We start from the raw sequence: 24,110 nt of genomic DNA on the forward strand, positions 1-24,110 counted from the left end.
TGCCTTAATTCTCTCCACACTCAATTTTCCATTGACACGTTGACCCTCGGGTGCATTTGGTGGCTCTGGGCGGGTGGGAGGCAGCACTCGGTCACCTGCCCCCATGAAATGGGAGTCGAGGGGCAGGACAGGGACCCTCCTGGTCCTGCCAGCATCCACACGGCCCCAATGGAGAGGGAATCATAGAATCATTTTGATTGGAAAAGACCTTTACGTTTCCAAAGGGAGCAGAAAGACACAGTGTGGGAGATGGTAAACAAAATGAAAGCTAAAACAGATGGTGCACAAAGAAAATGAAGGGTCAGGGGAAGAGAAAGGAGAGAGCAAAACCAGCAGAAATTTGGTTGACGGAGTAAGAAACTCGATGTGGAGACACAGCAATAAAATAGACACATGGCACCATGACGAGGCACTGGCAGGGCTGTCCCTGCCTCACCCCGGGGGAACATTCCCAGTGTCACCAGTGCAGCCCTGCCTGGGCACCTTTCTACAGCCTCGGGGGTCACCCAGCAGAGCAGCAGGGGAAGATGCAGGTGGTTTTACACCTGGGACTGCGCTGGCTCGTTTCTGCTTTCTGTTCTAGTTTCTACTTGGTCGGACAGGCTGGGCAGAGGGAAGTGGTGGCTCCCAGCTCATGCCTGGGGTTTCCCTAAAAAAAGTGAATTATTCCTAGGAGAAGACCCACCTCGAAGCCAGCGTTACAGCTACTACATCCATCTGCTTTGGGTAACAGGCAGGCGAGTCTGGCCTCTGGCAGCATCCTCCTTTTGCCTTCAGCCCAGGACTTTCCACCCCTCTATCTCGGAAAGAGATATAGATGCACAAGTACAGCATCCCTAACCTGTCTGGTCCTGGCTGCCCCCAGAAGCCACCTCACCTGCTCCCGCTGGCTTTGTCACACCATCCCAGCCCACTCCATCACAATTTTTATTCATGGGGGAATGCAAATACCCAATGAGAAGCAACCCTGGCAGGGGTGAGAGTGAGGGCATCAGCACCAGCACAGCCCAAGGGGCTCCAGGGAGGGGGAAGAAGAGGAAGAGGAGGAGGAGGAGGAGGAAAGCGCTGGCTGGCAGCTGCCTGCTGAACACAATGCGGAGACGGAGAATGGCCTGTGATTACAATTTAAAGGGCTTCTATGCACTGAAAGGGAACTGATTCAATTGTGCCGCAACTCCTGAGAAGCTGTCAGCAATCAAGGCGTTTTCCCCGTTACAATCATCAGGCAGGGTGCGAGCGAGAGCAGGACAAAGTACAGCTTAGGTGATGGCAAGGTACAGCAGCGCGGCTCATCCCGCAGCTGTGATTTCCTTGCCCATCAGCATCTGTCGCAGGAAAGAGGGAACATCGGGGGACCAAGGGGACAGAGAAGATGCTGGTTTGTGAAACGCTTCTCTCGTGAATGCTGGATGCTGCTGAGACCCGACAAGCTGTGGATCTCCAAGACTGGAGAAGCAGGGGATGCTGCAGCTGATCAATTTGTGATGCAGGTTTTGTGACCACTCGCCATCCCACACACAGGCAGCAGCTCCATCCCAGGCACCTTCTGCATCCCACCTTTCCCTGGCTGCAGGTAACTCGGATAGAAATTTAACCCAGCCGCCCCTCGCCACGTGCACCCCACGGGCAGCAGCTCCCATAGCCGAGCCAAGCGCCCATCCCTTCATTTTGAAATCAGAACAAACGCAGAGCTGCCAGATTTCACTCTGCCACTTCAAGATCCAAGCCACTGAACGCCACTTTTAGCACCTTGCTGCAAACCTCAGACTAGACCAACAAAACTTTAACACAGACAAGTGGAAACAAAAATCCCTCTGGCTCCTGCCCTTCTCCATATACCCCAGTCCATAGGGAACGTGAATACTCATGGGGTGTATCTGGAGGGGAAAGATGCTGTAGAGCTGGTGGGCACCAAAGACAACTGTGATGCCAATCCCAGCACCAGCTGCCCGCAGCTCACGCAACAAAATTGAATTTGCAGAGCTGGAAAGCAACCCTGACAAGATTTCAGTTTGTGGGGCTGCAAGAGATTGAGAGTTTGTTTTAAAAAGCCAGCACCATGCCAGAGACACTTGCTTCACCACAAGCTCCTTGTGCTCGGAGCAGGGCTGAAGTCTGCACATTAGTTCATATTTTATCCCCAGCCCGTGGATAAACTCTTCCCAGACAAAAGCAACCCCGTAAAAGCTTAAACAGGAAGGATGGCACCAGGTGCACACTGGTAGGTAGAATCTATCCTATTATCCAAGGAGATTATAATTACCTCATTTGCCTATTAAAAGGATACTGTGACAATATTTAAGTTAGAATGCTTTGATTATTTGCTAAAAATTATGTGGTAGCAATCAAGCGAAAATTTAGGCTGTAATACAGGCATAGCAATATTGCCAGTAATTTCTGGAAGCCATAACCATTATTTTTAATACATTGGCCAACATGTTTAAGTAGGCTTTTATATAAACACATACATATGTGTGTATACACATGCCTTGATGGGCAACATGGGCTCAATTTTCCCCTTGTTAAAACTGAGACCTTTGATGCATCTTTCTTCATTAGCACAGCACGAGATGTAACGCTTCAGCAGGAGGAAATGTCCCAGAGAGCCTGATTCACACCCAAACAAGTTGATGCAAAAGATAAAGTCTCCCATGGGCTGATGTCAACATGCCCGGTCAGAGAAGGATTCACTGAGTCCTGTGGGAAAGGAGACTGGGGGTGAGAGGATGGGGGACAACACAGTTTTCCTTTCTCTCTAAACCCATCTTGGGGTCAACAGCTCTTCCACCCTGAGATTACTGGGGAAAATGTCCTGGACTCTTTCTTACAAGGCTTCTGTAGCTTTGCCCCTAGGATTTAACCTCGATTTTTAATATACAGCCCACCCCGTTGTGTAGGGTGTGAGGTCTCTTTTCTTCTAAACAATAAAAAAGAAATAGACTCATACATTTTTACTTGGCATTGCCCTCAGAAAATGAAAATCTGATTACTTACTCCTTGAAATCCCAAATTACCCCTGCCAGGCCAGACACAGTGAATAAATCCTTGCTCCTAGAGGTACCCTCTCCATTATAAGTGTATGATGGGACCAGCATCCCATTGACCTGAGGACATCGGCTGTAAGCCCTTTGGTCTGCGTCACTGCCTACCAACCAGCAAGCAATCCCAGGAGGGATCAGCCCGGCGGGATGATGATGCATTTCCCCAGCTGCGAGGAGCCTTTGGGAGCACAGACACCAAAACTCAATTTCCATCTCTGCTGCGGCGTTTAACCTTGCGGAAAAGAGTGAGGGGGATGACGGGGAAGGAGGGATGCAGGGGAGGATAGATGTTTCTATTCAACGACATCCCTCCCATGTCCTGCCTTTCCTGAGAAATCTGGGAAGAAGCTTAGTTTATTTCTAGAAAGCAGAAAAAAACCAACAACAAAAAAGCAATATGATGGCTGTTGTAGCCTCCCAGCAGTTGGAGTACGGGAGAGAGCTGCCACATGAGCAGCTATTCCCGAAATTGGCCGTTCCCGAAGACGCGGGCAGGAGAGGTCATGGCAATCACACAGCACGACCCCCGGCTCGACACCGGCCAGCTAATTCCATTTGGAGATTTGTGCTTCACTTTCAGCCTGGACTTATCTAATCACAGCATCCAACTGCTGGATACAGTTATGCCCAAGCCAGCAATGTGGGGGGCTTTGCTCTGAATAGCCTTTATTTCCCCAAATACAGAGAGTTGGTCAGCCAATGTTATTTTTCCCCAAGCTTTCTCACCGGAGAAAGGCCACAGGCACATGCCTAGAGAATGAGCTTTTTTTACCATATGAGGAAAAACAATTATAATTCCCAGCACAGCATCAGGCTGTGCTCCAGCCTCGCTCCTCCATGCACACAGGACCAACCTAAGCCCACTGTCTGTGGGCTCATCCACAGTCCTCCCCACATCAGCGTCTCCAGGAAAATATGTTCCCCCCATACAAAATGAGGCACAAACTATCAGAAAAGCTATTGCAGAGGTATATAATGAGGTTTCTTAGAAGTTACAGCTACTTAGCGAAATTTGTGCATCCCAGCTGCCAAGCTAATTTCAGCCCTTTACACCTGAAAAGGCTTCTTAGCTCAGGTACAGAGTTTGTACCAAACACTGATATAATTCTCACAATATCCAGCAAGCTCTAGATGCTTTTCCTAAAAGCCGTGCAAACAGTAAAACAGCTGCAATATTTTTTATTATTACTATTTTATTTTTAAAAAGCAGAAGACCATGGTTCCAGGACTGCAGAGTTAAATACCAAACTGCAGAAGAGCAGGAACTTCACTCAGACTCTAATTAGGGGTCAACCAATATAGAAACCAGCAAAGTATAATCTGAACAGGTCAAGGCAACGCAACTTCCTTAAGGGATGGTGGAAAAAGAGGCATGCTAAGCAACCTGGCAGTATTATCTGCAAAAGCCTTTAAAATAGATGAAGGTGATTTAGAGGGTCTAATTTCAGTGGATTTTCAGAAAGCTTATGATAAAAGTGCTTCATAAAAGATTAAGGAAAATAAATGGCTACCTAGTAAGGGGCACAGTCAGGCAGGGATTACAGCTGGCAAGGCGAAGGGAAACAAAAGACAGCACTTCCCAATTGAAAAAAGGTTCACGGGGGCCAACTGCGTTAGGGAAACGTTTTGGTTTGCTGCAGCTCATGGGGTCGAGCACCTCCATCTGAATTCCTTAGGTGCCATGGGAGGTGGATGATGAAATTCTGTTTAGGCGAGTAAACGAACATGTTCTGTACCCTAAACCACTCGCCAGAGGAAGGTGGATGTCTGAAAAACCATGCTGATCCTGTATTTTAGTTGATTTGCCTCCAATATTGCCAATAGAGGAGACTCCAAAGGAGGACGACAAAGCCACATCCCTGCGGCAGGATGCAGAGAGCCTCAACTGCTGCTGGACCGGGAGGGAAGAGCCAGATGTGCCACAGCTGGCAGAGAGATGGCAACAGAGATTGCGCAGCCTGATCACGTCCCTGCTCCTGCTCACAGCTAAGCCAGCACGGCGGTACCCACGGGGAGCAGGGCTGCTTTTCCTAGCTCCAAACCCAGTGACGGTGCCACCCCACGGCAGCAGAGATGCTGATAGCAGGGCTGCCCACATGCACATTGGGAGGAAAAAAGCTACTTGGGGAACACTCAACATTTAATTAGTAACCTGCAACACCTCTCCAAAGGAAGGCATGAGGACATAGAAAGGAATACACTTCCTATTTTTTTCTGAATTTGGCAAACCAGGCACTCGCAGTGCTGAGATCTTGCCCACCCAGACCCCTCATCTCCTCTCCTAGCCTGAGACCCATCACCAGCCAACCCTCCCCTCCCCATGCTCTGGAAAGGTCTGAAATACAGCTTTTCAATGCTTTTCCCCCTCCACCTGCTGCCTCGGCAGAGAAATATGGTTCATGCTGACTCCAAGGGATGCTTTCCCCAAAAACTCCCCCTGTGAGCAGCCCATGAGGACATCGCGCACACACACGCGCTCCTTCTCCAAACTGGACACGGGGACTCCAGCCACACACACGTGTATTTGCGTGCAAACACCAAGATTCAAAGTTTATGGAGAACACCTGCAGGCAGGATGGTGTGTGCAGCCCACCTCTGAGGCAGCCCTGGAAGCCTCTCAGCAAATATTTGCCATATATTTTTGGAAGGTGTTTGCAGGGGAGGCGCTGCCAGCTCATGCTAGTACATTAAATTGAAGAGAAGCTGGTTCAGTGCTTTTCATTAACAAACCTCCACGAGGGGGGAAAAAATAAATGCAATTCCCAAGTCTAAGGTAAAAAGAAAAAAGAATAACCAACAGTATTCTTCATGCGAAGATAACATAGAGTAAATCAATCAAACCCTGCTCCCCCGTGACAGGGGAGGACGCATCATTGAACAACGCTCATCGCTCCCCGTTGGTGATTTCTCATCCCACCCGTGCCAGGAAAACCTCACCAAGCGGCGGCCCCAGCGCCGTGGCAGGAGATGCAGCCACCCTGTCCCATCCCACAGGCTTCCAGGCATTGCAAAATACTCGAGTGATGCACTTCACTAACAACACCACGAGAGAGATGAATCAGTTCTTGGGCAATTTAAGACCTTGCAATTTTTTTCAGGGACCCAGGAGGGTGCCACATTAGCAGCCTCTACGCACCTAATGAGAAGCTGTTCAGCTAAAACTTTTGGAGAAATCCAGAGACAGAAAGCGTCCAGCTTCCCAGGGATTTTTCAGTTGGGAGCACTAATGACATCAATCAGAAAACCAGTTGAGCTTCATACACCCGCTATCTTGTGGCACTTCTTCGTCAGCATCTCTAGCAGCATTTAACAGCGGGAGCACGCTTCCAACAAATCCCAAGCACCACATTTCATTCCTACGCACAGAACAACATTGGGGCTGAGATGCCTCGTGCCTTGGCACAGTCTTTCACCATACAGACAGCAACAGCCACCTGCACAACGCTCCTCCGTGAGCCCTGCGGTCCACCTTGCTCAAACACCACAATGTCAGCAGTAACAGTGAAGATCAGGCTATTTGAGTTTGGACTGGAGACTAAGCATGTAAAACTAGGCATGCCGCATCCCCACATATCATATAAGTGGCTCTTTAAAAGCACTTGCAAATAAATTCAAATAAATTCCCAGGTAACCCCCTCAAATGGGACGAAGTGATGCAGAGACAAGGAGATTTCACCCCATGCGCTATCCCGGCTGCAGGTGCATCCCCAAGGCTCTGCGGCAGAGATGTTGCTAAAAAAAGCATAGAGGTTATATGGGACAAGTGTTAGCGTTCAGTCTGAGTGTGGACCTGAAAGTCTGCTTTATATCCCAGAAGCATCACAAGGTACCAGCAGGGAGCCTGATGTTATGGACCAGGAAGAGACAAATCACTTTAACTGGGAGAGGGATGAAAAAGTCAACACTGCACTGGCCCACATCACCAGGAGCAGCCCAGCAGCAAGAGGGTCACAGCACATCCCCAGCCCACGCTTCATCCTAACAAAGACATAAGTGACATTCAAAAGGGAAAGTGCTTGACATCTCCCTGCATCCCCCTCTCAGCCAGAGCCAGCAAACTACAGATCGGGCAAATTTACGCTTCCATGCATGTCCAGCATCTCTGCAAACACTGCTCGGGAAAGCCCCTTCAAATGGGATTTCTCCCCACTGGGGGTTTTTCCTCCGGTACAAATCTATTTGAAAAGAAGATAAAGCATCTGCAGTTTGACTGAGGTTTTATTCAGAGAAAGCTCTGGCTCAGAAATAATTGCCGTTTGCTATAATTGGTGAGATGCAGGAAGGGACTAGATACAAGTGGAGTCTGGTGCAATTTTGGGAGATTTGTTACGCTTAGCTCACTTCTATCAATTTCAGTAGCTCAGACACTTATGACCTGTTGCTCAGCTTATTGTGAAAATGGCTTTTATTTACTGCACTTCCATTAAAAGATGAAATCCATGCATAGGGCTCACAGGGCAGAAAATCACAGTTTACGTCTCAGCTTATCTCCCTTCAGCGGCCTCCACTCATTTTCGCCCTGGCTTGCTCCCAGCTGCTATAAAAGAAGTATTTCCGAGCACTGTTTTGAGTAGCCAAAGCCCCATCCAGGCCACAGGGCAGGCGGCACATTGAGATTTTAAGGGAGCGCTCAGTGCTGCAGCCGCTGAGTCGGGATGGAGGGATGGGGAGGGTGGAGGGATGGAGATGTTGCAGCGCAGGCTCTCAGCTCGCACAGCACAGGACACCAGCGGTTGTTTTGCAGCAAATACAGACTCCACTGTGCTTGCAACCACTCTACAAGCCCCGGCCAGCACCAGCTATCAGCTGCAACGTAAGGAGATGTGACAAGCCAAGCTCCGTGCTCCTGGACAGCAGGTTCCTGCTCTCCTGGATATTCAGAGCTGCCCCCGATGCAGTCCCAAGCCCCACACACAGCACAGGGGGGCACCATCGCTGCAGAAGTAGACTCAAAACCTCCTTCCACACCAGTTCCCTCCCAGTTCTGCCCACAGACACCAGAGCGCTTCTCCCCAGCGCTGCAGCAGGTATTGCACCCAGCCTGCGCATCAGCAGGAACACCAGCAGCGATGGGATGTGGGTGCTCCCTCCTGTATCGGCTCTTATGGAATCACAGAATCATTTGGGTTGGAAAAGACCTTTAAGATCATCAAGTCAAACCTTTAACCCAGCACTGCCAAGTCTTGCTTTACATGGGAGACATCACCAGTCATAAAAAAAAGGTGTCGGGGGAAGATGCACATGCGGGCAGCCTGAGCTCTGCCGTCCTCATGAGAGGCCATTGGAACACCAGACACGCCACCTCCGAGGGCAGACGGAGATGGTCCCCAGCACTGGTGTGGAGTTGCTAAGGTTACCTCCTCGGCTGCCTAATTAAAGAAGCTGTCACTCTCCTGCAGAGATCGGGAGCTGCGTATGCACGTGGGAGAGAGGAGGGGAACTTTCAACCGCACAGATCATTTTTAGCACACTGAAGTGGAGAAAAAACCCAAACCCCAAATGGGACACTGCATTACAGCCATCGGCCACTACAGCAGCATCCTGCTGCCCTGCTGCCCACCCCTCCGGGCAACCTGTGCCAGTGTTTCACCACTGTCATTGTAAAAAACAGCTTCCTGTTGTGTGGGAAGAAGGTATAGGGAGAGGTACAGGGAGGTGTGCTCGCTCAGTCGAGGTCATTTCATGAGTCAGCAGCAAAGCCAAGAAGACAATTCCAGAATGACTCAAAAATCCTGTATTTTCCACCAGCTGAATACACACACTCCCGTACGCTTCCTTTTTCTGCAGCGCAGTACAGACCATGGAGGGAAGCTCTTCCCCTGACCTCCAACACAGCTAAGAGATGGCTTTCACCTACCCAGGCCACATCCCAAATCCCATAGATAAGGCCAGGAACCAAGCTGGGAGCATGGAACAAGACACGACATGAAATACAGCACCTCAAAGAGGCTCAGAAGAGCGTCTCCTTTTGGGAAGAAGCCAAGCAGCATATGCATGTACGGTTGTCCCCTTGTGCAGCCAACTTTGAGCACCTTCCTGCCCATCTCCATTTCAGCTCCAAGAGCGGAGGACCCTCCTCCATGATGTAGAGAAGGCAAGACCATCCTCATCCATGGTTAACACTCGGATTTGGGAGTGCTGGGTAGAGGGAGCCCAGGACTGTCCCATCCAGCACCTAAAAATCTTAGGAGAAACCACAGAAACCATCTAGTCTCCACAGCCAGACCTTCGAGGAACAGGAGCGGTGTTATTCCTGGATGGCAGCGCTGCCGGGATGTGACTTTGCTGGTTCAGAAAAGTTTAAGAGCAGCAGGATAAAAAAAGCAGATGCAGCCAAAAATGCAAAGAGATCCCTGGAGCTGAAGCACTTGCCAAGTTTCTCCTTAACGCTTCAAGACACCCACTCATCCTCCCCAAGGGCTTGTCAGACTCACATGGCAAAAAATACACGCTCCACACCCACCCGAGCCCAAAAGAAAAGACCCTGAAATAAATCTGGAATCCAGGGCTGGCAGGAAGACAAAGCTGGGGGCTGAAGAGGAATTTTTGGTGCGTAACGAAGGAACTGCCTGACAGCTCTTCTGCAGCAGACCAGGGCTCGTGGCCCTATAACTCACCCAGCCCCCTCAGCCACCGCAATAGATTGCTTTTAATTACAGGGCACCTGCTCCGAGGCCCCTGGGTATCTGAGAGAGTGTAATGGAAACTAGAGCTTAATGGGAATTTAGAAAACCCATCACTACAAGTCGGTGCATTTAGGTGGTCAGGAAAAGACAATCCCAAGGAAAGGTGGTGGGTGAGCAATCAATGATGCTGTTTGCCGTCCTGGCTGAGAGGAGCTGCAGGCAGCCGACAAAGCGGGGGTCACTTTGCAGAACCCTGTTAGATACCCCAGACACCTTCATGTTTGGGCCGAGTGAAGGGATTGCAGCTCAAACTGGCAAGATGCAACATGGGGATGGAGGAGCCAGGCATTCGAAGAAGCTGTGATGGAGCTCACAGTGCTGGAAGTGCCCAGACCCACCAGCCCTTCACCCTCCCAATCCTGGTGCAGCCCAAGAACAGCCCTGAGATAACTGTTGATATGGGGGATAGCCAGGTCCAGCCAGGTCCACAGCTGTGAAATACTTGTTTTCACAGACCAACTCCAACTGCAGCGAGCACTGCTGGGGTCAGAATTGGTGAGGCCATCGCTCGGGCAGCAAGGACGGGACCAGCACGTGGCCGTGCTCCATCAGCATCCCACCTCACAGCCTCCTCCTGCTGCTCCATCAGCTGCCTGCAGAAAAGTAAGTGCCCAGGTAGCAGGGGACACCCAGTGCTCCCTCCGTCAGGGCTGTGCGGGGCTCATCCTGCCCAGTGCATCCCAGTAACACCAGCAGGAGCTGCTCACTTCGCCACACTGGACACAGGGTCACCTGCGTGACGGTCAAAGCCAGCAGCACCACAAAGGGCCTTCATCGATCTTCAGGGATGGTCGTGCTTGATTCTGGCCAGGGAAATCTTGCTGAGAGCTGTCTTTAGTGCAAACTTTCTTTTTCTTGCCTTTTTTTTTTTCCCCTTTCCTTCTAAATGTGTCAGTTTAAGATCGTAAAAACACTTTCATCTTCAAAACAGTGTCACAACTCCCCTTCAGCATTTTGATAACAATGCTGCCATTTCGGCTTCAAAACATCTCTCCAAACTTATTGTTCACACATACGCCCAACTTTAAAGCTCAGAACTGAGGGGCTACGATGAAACTGGAACAAGCCACTCTTTGAATAAAGACAAGTTTTCCTTTCATCTAGCGCTAATTAACAGAAGCATCCCTCCCTCTGTGCTGGCCCCTGGTCAGTGCTCGGTGTGTCCATGAGACCTCAAAGAACAACCTCCCTCTCCCCTCGCCCAAGCCCATCTGTGCACAGCACAATGCAGCATCTCCATCAACACTCTGCAGAGATGCAGGAGCCCCTCGGGAGCTGCTGTGGGACCCTTTCAGCTCAGTCAGGACACACAGATGCTTATTGCAGCTATGTGTAACCAAGCATCCCGCAGGAGCGAACCTCCACGGGATGTTCCAGGGACCCGTGACCTGATCCTCACCCTCAGCTGGCCACTACAGAGGCTGCTGATGGATCTCTATGCCCATGACGAGACCATTCTCCTGGCCAAACCTTTCCCTCTAACTCAGTTCATGCCAGGAATAAAAATCTCCCCGAGCAGCTCCCTAACTGCTGCAAATATTTGCATTGAGTTGGAAGAACAAGAGCACGGGGAAGACTGGGGAAACGCTGCACGGCCATTACCAGCCAAATTAAAGCTGCAGCTTGTTCCCCAGCCAGGTCCAGAGCATCACCCAGGTCTCACTTGCCCTCCAGCTGCCACAGCCGAGGCGAGAAGCACCGTCTTCAAATAACAGCTTTTCTTGATTCTAAATTCTTCCCCCACCCAACAACTGCAAAGGGAGAAGAATATTAACACCTGCTGGTTTGCCCTTAGGTGCCTTTGGAGTAGTTTTGTAGAGAAAACAAGCAGTGATTAAAAACGCAGCTCCACATCCACAGAAAACCCTCATCTTTTGAGTCACGGCAAAAATGTCACCTTCCTTCACAGCCCAAACCCCTCCAGTAGCAGGGGGGGGATGCTGTGGGACATTTGGGACACCCTTCCTACGGAGGTGACCACAGATCTGCTTCAGGTGTGGGCCAGGTATTCACAGACAAATTTGCACCGTTCCTGCAGGACAGAAGCTTTGGAGACCAAGGTCTACAAAAATATTCAGTTTACATGACTCGGGGCACATCCCAAACTGGCAGAGAAGCCTGATGAGCAGCGCGGAACATGGTTTTGGGAAGGCAGTGCAGCTGGGAAAGGCCACAGGAGAAACACGGACGTGTTGTTCTGCAAAGGGAAGGCTCTCACGAGGCTCAACCTTCCTTCAGCATCCCCTGCAAACACCCTGTATCTCACCCCAGCGCTGCCACGCCGGCTCAGCTGGGAGGAGCGCTGCAAACAGGATTTTTTCCTCCTGTTTTGCGTTTAAGTGGCTCATTGCAACACGCTGTAAAACCCTTCATCAGCAAGGAGGGAAAAGGTTTTACAAGTCTTTACAGTCAGCCTAGGCAACAGAGAAAACCTCCCTCGGCACACACAATTTTGGGCAGCAAACGTGATTTCGGGGAGCAAAGCAGAGTCCGGCAGCATCCCCATACCTCGCAGAGCTTGCATCCCAAATCCCAGCTCGCATCCCTGTTCTCACACGCCGCTGGGCCACGGTACGTTAAGGAACAGCTTGTCGGTTAAGCGGCAAAGGCAGCTGCTACAAAAGCAGAATAAAATTGAGTACAAGGAGGAGCAGCAGCGTGTCTGTCGTGCAAACTGCTGCTCCGGCGAGACCCCAAGCTGGCGACGAGCAGCCCCTACAGGCAGCATCCCCAACCTCCCTCCCAGCTGCCATCCCACCGGATCATGGATTTCCTCCTCCGACACAGCAGAAGCCCAGAACACAGTAAGGACAACGGTGCTGCGTGTCTGGGGAGAGCGAAGAACAGAAGAGGAGGGGACAGCAAGCGCTGGGTTGTGATAATACGTAAAGCGATGTAATGGAGTTCGTGTCTTCAAGCAGCTCCAGTTTCTTGAATGGTGTTAAAAGGCAAGGCTGTTGCTATTTAATTAAATACACTTCTGGCCCCTCTGATCGCGCTCAGAAAGATTAAAGCAAGAAACACATGGTTGTTGATCCAGTACGAGGCATGCAACTGCAACAACAACAGTAAAAACAACCACAAACCTCTATTGCCCTTTTGAAATTCAATCGATATTGAAGGTTCTTAATGTCCAGGATCCAAGAACTATGCTGGCAACAGCGCGTCCCATTTCTGGTGGCCTGAGGAACGATCTCAATGAGCTCTAGGGAAGGAGGCAAAGCTAAAGGAGCTGCAGGTGACAATACCTGTGCTCCTCGGGTATGGGCACAAGAAGGTTTGGAGCTTGCAATTCAAGAACAAATGGATGAAGATGCTTTTGAGTGTCCCTGCTCTATCCCAGGGCACCCACAGTAATTCCCACACTCAAACATGACAAAATAACCTCCATTGCTGGCGTGTTGTCTCCTCTTTAATCAAGGACCCAAGGCTGGCGGGCACCTCAGCCCTGTACACACCACACACCCTGCAACTCCTGGATGCATTTAATGGGAACACGTACAGGCTGCTTTTCATTTTACTGTTTGTTTATAGCACACATTTGAGGAGCTACACAGGATGGGAAAATACATCCCATAAACAAACCGCTAAACAAAACATGCTGAGCATGTACCACTCCAAACAAAAATAGACTCCAGCTAACCTCTGCTTTCCAAGCATATGCCTCTGACGACGGCTTTATTTAGTGCCCCTTATCCCACTTTCAGTTTTGATTTTCAGGCTCTGCCACCCTCAGCAGCAGCTTCAGACGCCTCCCGCCACCCCCACAGCTCCGGGTAAGCCAAGAGCAGATGAAAATAAACCAAATTGGAGCTGGTGACCACCCCGGGTGCCCGAGGCTGCATCGCCCTTCCCTGCGCCCACCCTGCGGGTGGTGGGACCAGCAGCAGCCCAGATGCTGCCAAAGGATGCAGGACATGCACATGACATCATCTGGCTCAGGGACTGTCTCTGCGGTGACAGACAGGGACACTGGGTGACAAAACACTTGCACACCAAGTATTTCAGGCAGACATTTACAGCCTGCCCTGGCAGCAGCCCCCGTGCCCGTCAGCTGAACTTTGCCACTCTACTTATGCCCAGAAGCAATTTCTCAAGCACTCAAACTTTATTACCCCCTTTCTTGGGGCTGCACAGAGGGCACGTTCCCCTGCGAACGCTTTTTCTACCAATATCCAAAGCTGTTGAAGCTGCTCTCAAGTAATTCCCACCCACACCTACTGCCCCAGGAAGAATATTTCTTTCCTGGTTTTGCATAACAAACAGCTACACGGTTTTACTTTTTCTCCTGAGAAACTCAGGCTTAAAGGAAAACACCTGGCACAGCGTTAGTCCAAGATCAGACTTGATAAAGTTCCCCCTGCGAGGGGCACGCGCTACCGCAGAGATTAGACCTCAGCGTTCCCGAGAGCATTCAGTCACCCCGGCAGGCTGCGGCACAGCGAGTTTGTAAAGCTCCTCGGGAATCCTTCAAGATGAAAGGTACAGTATGATACGGATGTATTATATCCATGGGCTTTGTTACAGCACACGTTTCCTAGCACAGTTTTATTGGTAGAACACAAAAGTTCAGCTGAAGCGCAGGGGCTCTTTGGGTGACGAATACGCCCCTCCAGCTGTCCCTCCGCTCTGCAGAGGATGAAAAATGCTGAAGCCCCTGATGTGAACACAGTAGATGGAGCAGTCGGTGCCCTTCCAGCCACAGCAGACAACGACCTGCCTGCACAGATAAGGCCAACAACATCATTGCAAGACATCTCACTTGCAAACGCACCTGTCGGGTCCCCAAAATGCCACTGCTGCGACTGGCAACTCGACAGCATCCCTCCTCTTCAGCTGGACCTACCACACAGCCACCCCCAGAACAGGCCAGGAGGCTCCTGTGGGTTAAGCCCACCTTAATGGACTGGTACCCAGTGCTGGCATCTCCTGGGGACCCCACGATGCCCACGTCAAGCACCTCCCTCCAGAAGATGATGGGAGACATTTGCTGCATTCAGTGGGTGGCCCTGGGGCTGGGGGATACCAGATCACACCAGAGACTAGACCAGCAAAGCCCCAGGCACAGGGAGGTAAAGCCCAGCATGCTGCTTTGGCTCAAACTGCTGCCTGTCCCTGGGAGGGGGGGAAGGAGATGGTTTCTATGTTTTTCGGAAGCCTAATTGATGCTTGAATTGCTACAAATGAGTCTGTGGACACAGCCTGACCATGGGCTGCCCAGTTTGGATGGCATGGAAATGAGGGAGCAGAACGTGCATCCACTTTTTGGATCACCTTCCCAGTACCTCACTCCTCCTGGGCACCTCTCTCTGTCCAGACTTCCCAAGACATTAGAGGTGGAGGAATAAGGAGTGGGATGCCAGCAGTGGGGCTATGGGCAAACCTGAGGTCTCCCTGCACCCCAGTTCTGCGATCCTGGGGCCACTGGCTTTTGGGAGGGAGGTTTCACGTTCCCAGTTAGTCTATAGGGTTCTTGCTGCCAGGGCAGAGCCCCTCCATAGACATATCTCATCAGACCCAGAGAAAGAAAGGTATTGGGCATGAAAACCACCAGCATGTCCCAAATTTCTTCCCAGAAAGTGTTGGGCATGGGAATAGGCTGCCGAGGGAGGTGATTGTGTCACCATCCCTAGATGGGTTTAAAAGGGGCAGAGATGAGGTTCTTAGGGACATGGTTTAGTGCTAGAATTAGGTTAATGGTTGGACTCAATCTTTCCCAACCAAAATGATTCTATGACCCCATCTGCCCCAGAGAGCCACACTCCACTCCCCCACTGCAGCTCAGCAGTGCAGCTGGCAATGCAATTTCCATTTCATTTTCATGCACTGGAAGAGCAGACGAGGGTGCACAGGAGGTGCTGGGCCCAGCAGGTCCCTCTCCCTCCAGAGCGACGCACAACTAACCTCCACCACCCCACCTCCTTGCCCACGCCAGCCCCAGCTCCCCTCTGCACAGGATCACTCCCGTGCACATGCCTGGGAGCAACACCATCAGCTCAGTAATCTTCCTAAATACAGCAGTTACCAGGTGACTGGGAAAAAAAATCTCTTTTACTGCTGATGCTGCTAATGGAAAATTTTTCCCCTTTTGCTGCTGCTTTCAAAGCCAGCGGCGGTTTCATACAGACTTTGTCTTGCGCGGAGATGGGAGAGGTGGAAGCACAGAGAGAGAGGTGCAAGACTGGTAGGGAGCAGATAATGAGAAACAGAGGGGAACTCATAAGTCTGTTTTCCTCCCCACCAGTCGCCTCCGCCCAAGGCCAGAGCCCTGGCTCCAAATCTTATCTGCCCCATCTTCTCGCAGGCAGTTGCAGCCCAACCTCCTCCTGCAAGGAATCCCTCTCTCCTCCCCGATTGCAGCGGGATAAGTATGCTGGATGTAGTGCTTCTTGCACGCGCCATACAGGGAAGATGCCCAAAGGGACTAATAGGACAAAATAATTTATTCTGTGATTTTTTTTTCCCCCAGCTGTCTCCTTCCCAGGGGACATCCTCACCCAGCCAGTGCAGATGCAGGCAGCCAAGATCGCTGCTCATCCCCTCCACATGCCATCCTCCTTCTTCAATACCATTAAGTGTCTCCATACTGTCTGGACACTGGAAACCTTAACCACATTAGCTGAGACCCGAGCAGCAGCACAAGCATTCAATTCTTCTAAGTGGCACCATTTCTTAAGCTGGTTACACGCAAGAATCATCTCTGCTCGATGCCAGCACTGACCCCACCGGAGCAGGACTGCGGAGCAGCAAGAGAAGGCTGGCTAAAGCTTCTCATTCCCCATTTTAGATGGTTGCAACCACAGGAGGACACTCCCGACACAAGCCGTATTGTGGGTATTGTAGACGACGAAAGGCGTAAATCACAGCATTTCTATTTTCTTCACCTCTCCTTTCCAACACCAGCCTACCCCCACACTCTACAAGGCATTTTGGTGCGATGGTAGGTGTTTCTCAAGCCACCTGCACCTGCTAACATATGTGTCGAGGTAGCGTAAAATCAATCCCTCATCATTCCTGCAAGTGGCATCAATCTGTTCTCCTCCTGTCCCAGTCAGTCCTGTGCCTGAACTCCTGTTACACCAGGAAAGCCCGAGGGCTCAGCCCGGTTTCACAGCCAGCCAACACGGTATAGGGCTTGTCCATCACACAGCCAGGGCTCACACTTTTAGGGCTTAGAAAGGAAAAGGCTGCAAGTTTTGGAGATAACATCTATCTGCGTGGTGGCACTCAAAGGTCACCCACCTCCCCAGCCCCGATAGAGAAATGCAAGCTCCCCACTTAATTCTGAAGAAAAGCACGGGTTTTTTTTTCCTCCAGCAGAGCAGCTATAACGGTCTCTGGCACACCAGCATCCTGGAAACACCGCTGCCATCACATGGGAGGAAGGGGAGAGCAGGGGGGATCCCCAGCCATCAGCCTCCTCCCTCACTCCAGCCCGACAGCTCGGCTGCAGCGAGCAGCTCCTCTCTCCATAGCTAATCTTCTGTTGCCACTAGCTGGTCAACGCGGGTACTCTTGGAAAGCAGCAACTCCCTGAGCACAGCCTGCCACGCTCACTCACAGACTGCTGCTTTTAACTGAGATTTTCACCCCAGAAAATACCTGATATGAAGCAAAACCCTTGCAAGTCCACATCCCACAGTGCTGGACAAGCCATGTTCAAACTCGCCTTTGCAGGGGGACGCGGTCATCTGAGGACTGACCCATTTTCATGGGTATTTTGCACCTCCAGCCTTTCCAGGTGCTACAGAGCTCACCCCTCCTGCCACCACAGCGGGCAGATCTCAAGCTCACGACCCACATCTCCAGCATAAGCCCAGCACCAGCCAGGCTCTGCCTCCTTCCCTTTCCAACTACAAAAACCCAACAGCCTGGAAAGCTTCAATAATCATATGGCTTCATACAAAGAAGAGCAGAAAATGTTACCAGAAGGTTTTTGTTCTTCCCTATGGTCCTCATCACCAGGGACCTGGCCCAGACCACAGGGTGGGCACGAAGGAGGAGGGAACAGCCCCTGCTCTTGGGTCTACATCCCCCTGCTCCTCATCCCAAGGAGCCCAACACCACATCTCATCTTCACTGCACCACCTCATTGGGGCTTTTTGGCTCCTTCCACTTGCCTCGTGGAAGATATGACTCTTTATGCCTTGGACCACCTTGATTAACCAAACCTCTGGCTAGACCTGCAGCGCAGTTCAAGTCTTGTGGTACAGAGTTAACAGAAAAGGGAGGTGTCAAAACCAAACTGCTCATCGGCTTCTCTCTGCAGAGACAACCCAGTTCTTAGAAACCATGCCCTGATGAGCAGGGTCTCATGCTGGGCACCCATACAATGCTGCTCCAGATCTCACAGCCCAACTCAAAGCAGAGAACGGTGCTTCCCAACAGCAGCATTGAAAAGCTTCAGTCCCACCGGTGCTCCCCAGGTAAGCCCGCAGCTTCGCCACCTCGCTCTGCAAAAACAGGAGTTGTTGGCAAAACCAAGGGTGGCAAAACCCTGCTCATCTATTTGCAGAAAAAGCAGTAAATTCAAACAATCTGCAGAGAACTAAGCACCTTCCCTTATTTTAATGCATTCTGACCCTAAAGAGGTGTTGTTTGAGTTAGAAGACAGCATCAGGAAAAGTTGAGAAAGAAAAGAGGCACCAAACAGCTGAGGAGATGGAGGAGCTACACAGCTTTGAGAAGCAGGGGACAATGACCCACCACACACGGGGGCCATGGTGGGACACCCGTAAAGTAGATGCACGAGCAACTTTCCTGCCAACCACCAAAACAAAGTACCTAGTAGTGCTGCAGACACCCGTCAAACAGCATCCATTAAAGCCACTTATGAGAAGCATGTAGTAAACTGTTCTTACATAAGCCACTACCGGGTAAGAGCACTGGTGAAAATTTGTCTGCCTCTTTCCTTCCCTCTCCTCTCTCTCTATATATATCTGCTCACACAGAGACAGAGCTCATCTAAATTAGCTCGGAAGCTAACTGCTGCATTCCCTGAATTGCACTTCAAGCAGGCTACGCTGCTCGTGGAGCAGCTATTGTACAGAACACATGGCTGCTGACTAAATCAAGATACATACCTTAGAGAGACCTCATTGTACAAGAATAAAGTCAATGATAGGCTGCACCATTTGCCAGCGTAACACTAGAAGAATTAGAGGGGGGGGGGGAAAAATACCGCAAAGCATCAGTTGTACCCAAGGTTAAGGAAAGGGCAGGATGCTTTTTCAGGAAAGGGGACGCACAGCAATTCATAATGCACTGGTGGCAAAGTTACATTTGTCATTTCCTGCCACCACTGTGCTTTGCTGGGTAATTTGATAGTAATATAACTGGGGAGTAGGGGGAGAAACATCCTTCTTGTCTACAATGCAAGAGAGAAAAAAATGAACATAGGGAATATAGAAACTCAGAGACCCCGCTGAAGAAGTGGCAGAGAGCAAAGCAGAGCTGCCGACTGGCTTTTCACCGGCAGGTCCCCTGCTGCAGCCCCACAAGGATGCAACAGGGAAACTAAGTTTTCTACCTCTGTTGGGAGAAGACAAAACCATTCCCTCCCGGGCTCCTGTCCTGCGTGCCGGAGGCTGCGTGCAGTCTGTACCCGCAGAGCTGGCTCCTGGCAGGCAGGGATGCAACCCTGGAAACTCTCGCTTTAGGCGCTTAGACTAAGGAAATAAAACCTCATATTGTCAGGGAACAGAAAAAGTTGTCTTTCTCCCTTGAAGGGGGAATCCTGTAAAGAAAAGGGACACACAGCATTGCAAGCACTTTGTACCAGCCGCCGACTCAGCCCATTTTAACTTGGTCAGCCCTTAAGCCCTGCAGAAGATGAGTTGCTTTTACACGGTTTAGTGGTGGACTTAACAGTGTTAGGTTTACAGCTGGACTCTACGATCTCAAAGGTCTTTCCCAGCCTTAGCAATTCGATGATTCTAAGTTTCCCACTGCTGCAGACAAGGCTCTGGCACCTGCCAGCCTTTAGCTACAGATTCCCCAACCTCCTTTAATGCAAAGGAGCGCTGAGAGGCACGGGAATCACTCCAGCGCCAGGAGACTTATTAAGCTGGGAGCTGCTGAGCAGACCCAGGACTACAGATTGCCTGCTTAAACACAGGCTTAAACAAACGCATCGCCGCCAAGCAAGGCAATAAGCAAGGCAATGTTTTATTTTGTGCTTCCTGGTCTGGAAAGACTTTTGAGCCCTGAAGAACAGGGTGGCCTCAATTTATTCTCAACTTATTTCACTTCAGAGACTGTAGTATTAGCACCAGGACTCAGCTCTGCCTGCTTCATGGTTTGGGGTTTTTTTTGTTTGTTTGGGTTTTGGGGATTTTGTTTGTTTGGGGGTTTTTGTTTCACTGTGTTGGGTTCTTTGTCTTTTTTCTCTCTCCCCAAAATCCCTCCAGGATGCCAGTCAGGGTGGCTGTCCCAAGCTGTGTGTTTTAGGAGGTCTTCCTACCACATCCTTACCCCCATGAGGCCAAAAAGCAGTCTGCCAGCAGCAAGAGCCTCGACTCAAAGACATTTAGGAGCCTCCAAGACATTTGCAATCAGCAGAATATCAGCTCTTAACGTGTCTTCCTAAACTCAGGCCCAAACAGCCACTAAAAACATGTTCAGCAACACGCGTAAGTACACATAAGCATCAGAAATCGGCTAACAATAAGGGCTATCAAAGGTTTTGGCAAAGAGAAGCCACTGTTTAAAGCAATCCCTGCCCTCAAATCACAGCAAAGCCATTCGCCTGACCTCCCACGTGTAATGCGATTTTCACCTCCAAGAGCCCATTACGAGCAACTCCCGGGTTCCCAACCACCGATGAACTCAGAAAATGATGCAGTGGGGGAAAAAAAAAACACGATAGAAAACTCCAGCCTTACTTCCTGCACTGGAAAAACAAGCCGGCAGAAATCCTCTACAGCACTCACCCAGAAAAGAGTTAACTGTGAGTGAGACTCAGTTGCCACACCAGGAGACGGGAAGAAATGCAACAAATTTGAAATATCAGAGCATCCACAGCAATTCATGAGCTAGACCTTGGGGAAGGACAAGTGTTTTACCTTCTCTGGAGGTAACGTGCTGATTAATCTCAGGACGGTGATGAAGCCATCCCACCATGGGCAAAGCTCCCATTTATCTTCTGATCCGCTTGATGCCTGCGGGTTCAGGGGAAAAGGCAGGGACGTTTGGGGGTCTTTTGGCTGTGAAGGGGCATCAGCAAAAACACAGTTTTGTGCAAGGTGTGCTACATATTGAAGAGTAGATGCATAACCAATATACCAGGAAAGCAAAAGAGAATTGTTCAGACCCAAGACATGGTCTCTTTACTGGCAGTCACTCACAGAAATAGGATTTACTATACAAGATCATGTCTCTGATGTATCAAGACAAATTTCTCTCCTGCAACTTCAGCTATTACCTAAGCTACACACAGAGGGGTTTCTTTGCCTTCTGATATATTTAGATCAGTGCGCAATTCACACCCAGTCCCTGAAGAAACTATACTCCAATCTGAAAATTCAGCTCGGTGAACCATGAAACTTCTTGTTACTTTTAATCACTGTAAGGTAAATGTCATTCCTACTGCATCGAGCCTTTGATTTTTCACTTTTATTACTTGAAATAGAGTATCTGCTTTGTTTGGGATTTTTGTGGTTGACCAACCGTGTCTAAGGAAGCCACACTGCAAAGCCAGAACCCAAGAGGCTCAAGAAGTACCTTCAACTTATTTATTACACTCTCGGAAGCCTCACAGAAGGTAAAATGACAGGACCGGGAGACACAATCAGTCATTTTCCTCCCCTGACACATCACACCCAGTGAACGGCAATCACTTCCACAAGGTTTGGGAAGGGAATTGCGGTAGATGCCCACCGGGTCCCTGAGGACACCTCAACATGCCTGATGCACACAGGGCAACGTGCTGGAAACCGCAACCCCACGGTGCCAAGCAGTATCTCAGACCCAAAGTTAAGCAGGTACTTGATTTATCCTTGATTCAGACCCGAAAAGCAAGCAAGCTAGTAGATAAAGATCAACAAAAAACCTTCGATGACCTGCCAGAGTAAACACCACACTGTCCATACGGCATCCTCAACAGTTCCCTTGGAGGATCCCCTGGCTGATTAAGGCACACCAAAAGGATAAAAGTGACAAGAGGCAGCTCGGGCACCCCATCTGTGACAACAGCATCCGGCATCAAGATGAAAGCACGACAACAGAATTATTTCTACTCCCATCCCCCTCCCCACAAAAGCTGAGACAGGAGGAAAGTCTGCAGGCGTTCGCCACAGACCCAGGCACTGGAGTTGCGTGTGAAGCAAGAGCAAGCTTCAAGAATTAAGACGAAGCATTTATAAAATTAGGCTCTGGTTAGGAAAACAGCCTCTCCCGTTCTCCCAGGCTCAGCGGTTCCTCCTCCAGGGCGAAACCTTTAAGTTGGAGCACAAGAGGCAGCACCCATCACTTTACAGCCTGAGCGGAGACGCTTTACTCCCAGGGATTTTAAAAGGCAGGAGCCCTCAGGCCCTGCTAAAAAATCCGTCCCCCGTCCCCCCCCCACCCCCAAAATAAGACAGGGTGCAGCAAGGGCAGCGTTAGAAAGCGCCAAACACAACCAGGCTGTCCATGATATGGGGGTGGGGGGTGAACAAATATCCCGGCGCAGCAGGGAGACAACCCGCACCGGGCTGCTCCGCGACCCCGGGAGGCGCGGGCTGGGGTGGGGGGTACCGGCGGGACGGGACGCGGCGGGGGATGCGCTGCGGGCTCCTACCGAGGGTGAAGAAGGGCAGCTCGGTGTTGTCCAGGTCGTCCTGCACGGCGACGCGGCCGGGCAGCTCGCTGCGGACGAAGAGCAGCAAGCGGGAGTCGGCGGCGGCAGCCGCGGCGGGCGGCGGGGCGCCGCTCCAGCTGATGTCGTTCTCGCGGAGCACCGGCAGCGTGGACACCGTGACCGTTTTCACGCGGCAGGGACCGGGGGGTTCCCGCGACGCCGCCGCCGCCGCCGCACCGGGCCCGCCGCCCAACATCACCGGCGGCAGCAGCAGCAGCAGCAGCGGGGGGGGCGGCGCGGCGGAGAGGAGGCGGCGGCGCGGCGGGGCGGCCATGCCGGGCCGGAGCCAGGCGCAGGAGAGCCGAGGCGAGCGGAGCCGGGAGCACTGAGCCGCCCCAGCCCGCTGCCGCCGCCCGGCTCCGCCTCCCGGCCCGCCCCGCCGCCGCCCCCTCCCCGCCGAATCGCGGTTCCGGAGACCCTCTGCCGCTCCCCGGCGGCCGACGGACCCTGCCCGCGGGTTGCGGGGGGAGCGGCCGGGCAGCGCCCCCGGTGGAACCCGCCCCGCTCTACTCGGCTCTTGCCCCGGCACTTTGACGCCGTTACCTCCCCCGGCTCCGCGGTACCTGTGGCCCCGGCGCTTCCCCGCCGTCCGGCTCGGTTCGGCCCCGTCCATCGGCCCCTTCCACCCGCAGGCGCTCTCCTGCTGCTACACTGCTCCCCCTGGGCACCTCACCTGTTCCTAGTTAACAAAATCCAGGTTTCCCGTGCACACCTCCCCCCTCGCATCGCCACGCGTACCTGCAGCCTGCTCCTTGCTTTTGGGCAAGTGCCAGGGTGCAATAGCACAGAAATGTGCTTCCCGTGAGCTTTTACTAGTTATTAGCCATTTATAAGTGAATAAACACCTCCAGCGTGCAGGGCACATGAAAACGGCTTGCAATGACAAGCCTGGAGGAGACAAACTGGTGGCTTCTGGCAAAGATTTTTGACCTGGTCTTTAAGAGCCGGTGTTTAAATGGGACCCAGAGGAATGAAATGATGCTAAGGTTTGGTCACAGATTTCTACATCCATCCACCCCACGGATGCCCTGGTGTCAACCAAGGGCTGGAGTTTGTGTTTGAAGACAAACCAGGTGAGTTCCATTGCTGTGGTTTTGGCTCATGCTCTGCCTTGAACCACAAGAGAGACAACTGGCTCTTCCAGCAAGGAAGCTGGAATGATGGGGATTAGTTCGGAGGCAAACCCTGTCCCGATGGGCAAAATGGACACAGTTAACCCCAGCACCGCATGCACTTCTGCCCACGGTCAGGCATGACTAACCGAGATGAAGAGAGGCAGCCTACGGTAGTTATGAGTCAGTGACTCACAACAACAATTTCCTAGTGACTGCTAATCTACCTGATTTTTATTTGTAGATGTACATATAAAAGAAGATGTCAAAACCCTAACAAAGCACGCTTAACGCTCAGGCTTATATTATTTCCACAAGCTAATTAAGATCAATTCATCACATGCCTATTGAGGCAAAACAGCCTTCTGAGATACCTAGGTCATCAAATGTTAAAACCACAACAAGGGCAGAATGGCAAAGAATGTGAAATCCA

The 24,110-nt window shown here is 51.2% G+C and overlaps 1 protein-coding gene across 1 annotated transcript in view; it reads right to left on the reverse strand.

Annotated features, from left to right (window-relative positions):
* Positions 1-22,839, reverse strand: part of ASTN2 (astrotactin 2) — a gene marked incomplete at its 5' end in the record, with an annotated part of 313,041 nt that extends 290,202 nt beyond the window's left edge. Inside the window, one exon of the mRNA XM_080356001.1 lies at positions 22,506-22,839. Within this exon, the coding sequence (XP_080212127.1) occupies positions 22,506-22,839 (334 nt within the window). The remainder of the gene's footprint in view (positions 1-22,505) is intronic.
* Positions 22,840-24,110: the final 1,271 nt, after the last annotated feature.

This window comes from Nesoenas mayeri (genome assembly GCF_963082525.1).
Source record: "Nesoenas mayeri genome assembly, chromosome: 18".
Taxonomy (NCBI): domain Eukaryota; kingdom Metazoa; phylum Chordata; class Aves; order Columbiformes; family Columbidae; genus Nesoenas; species Nesoenas mayeri.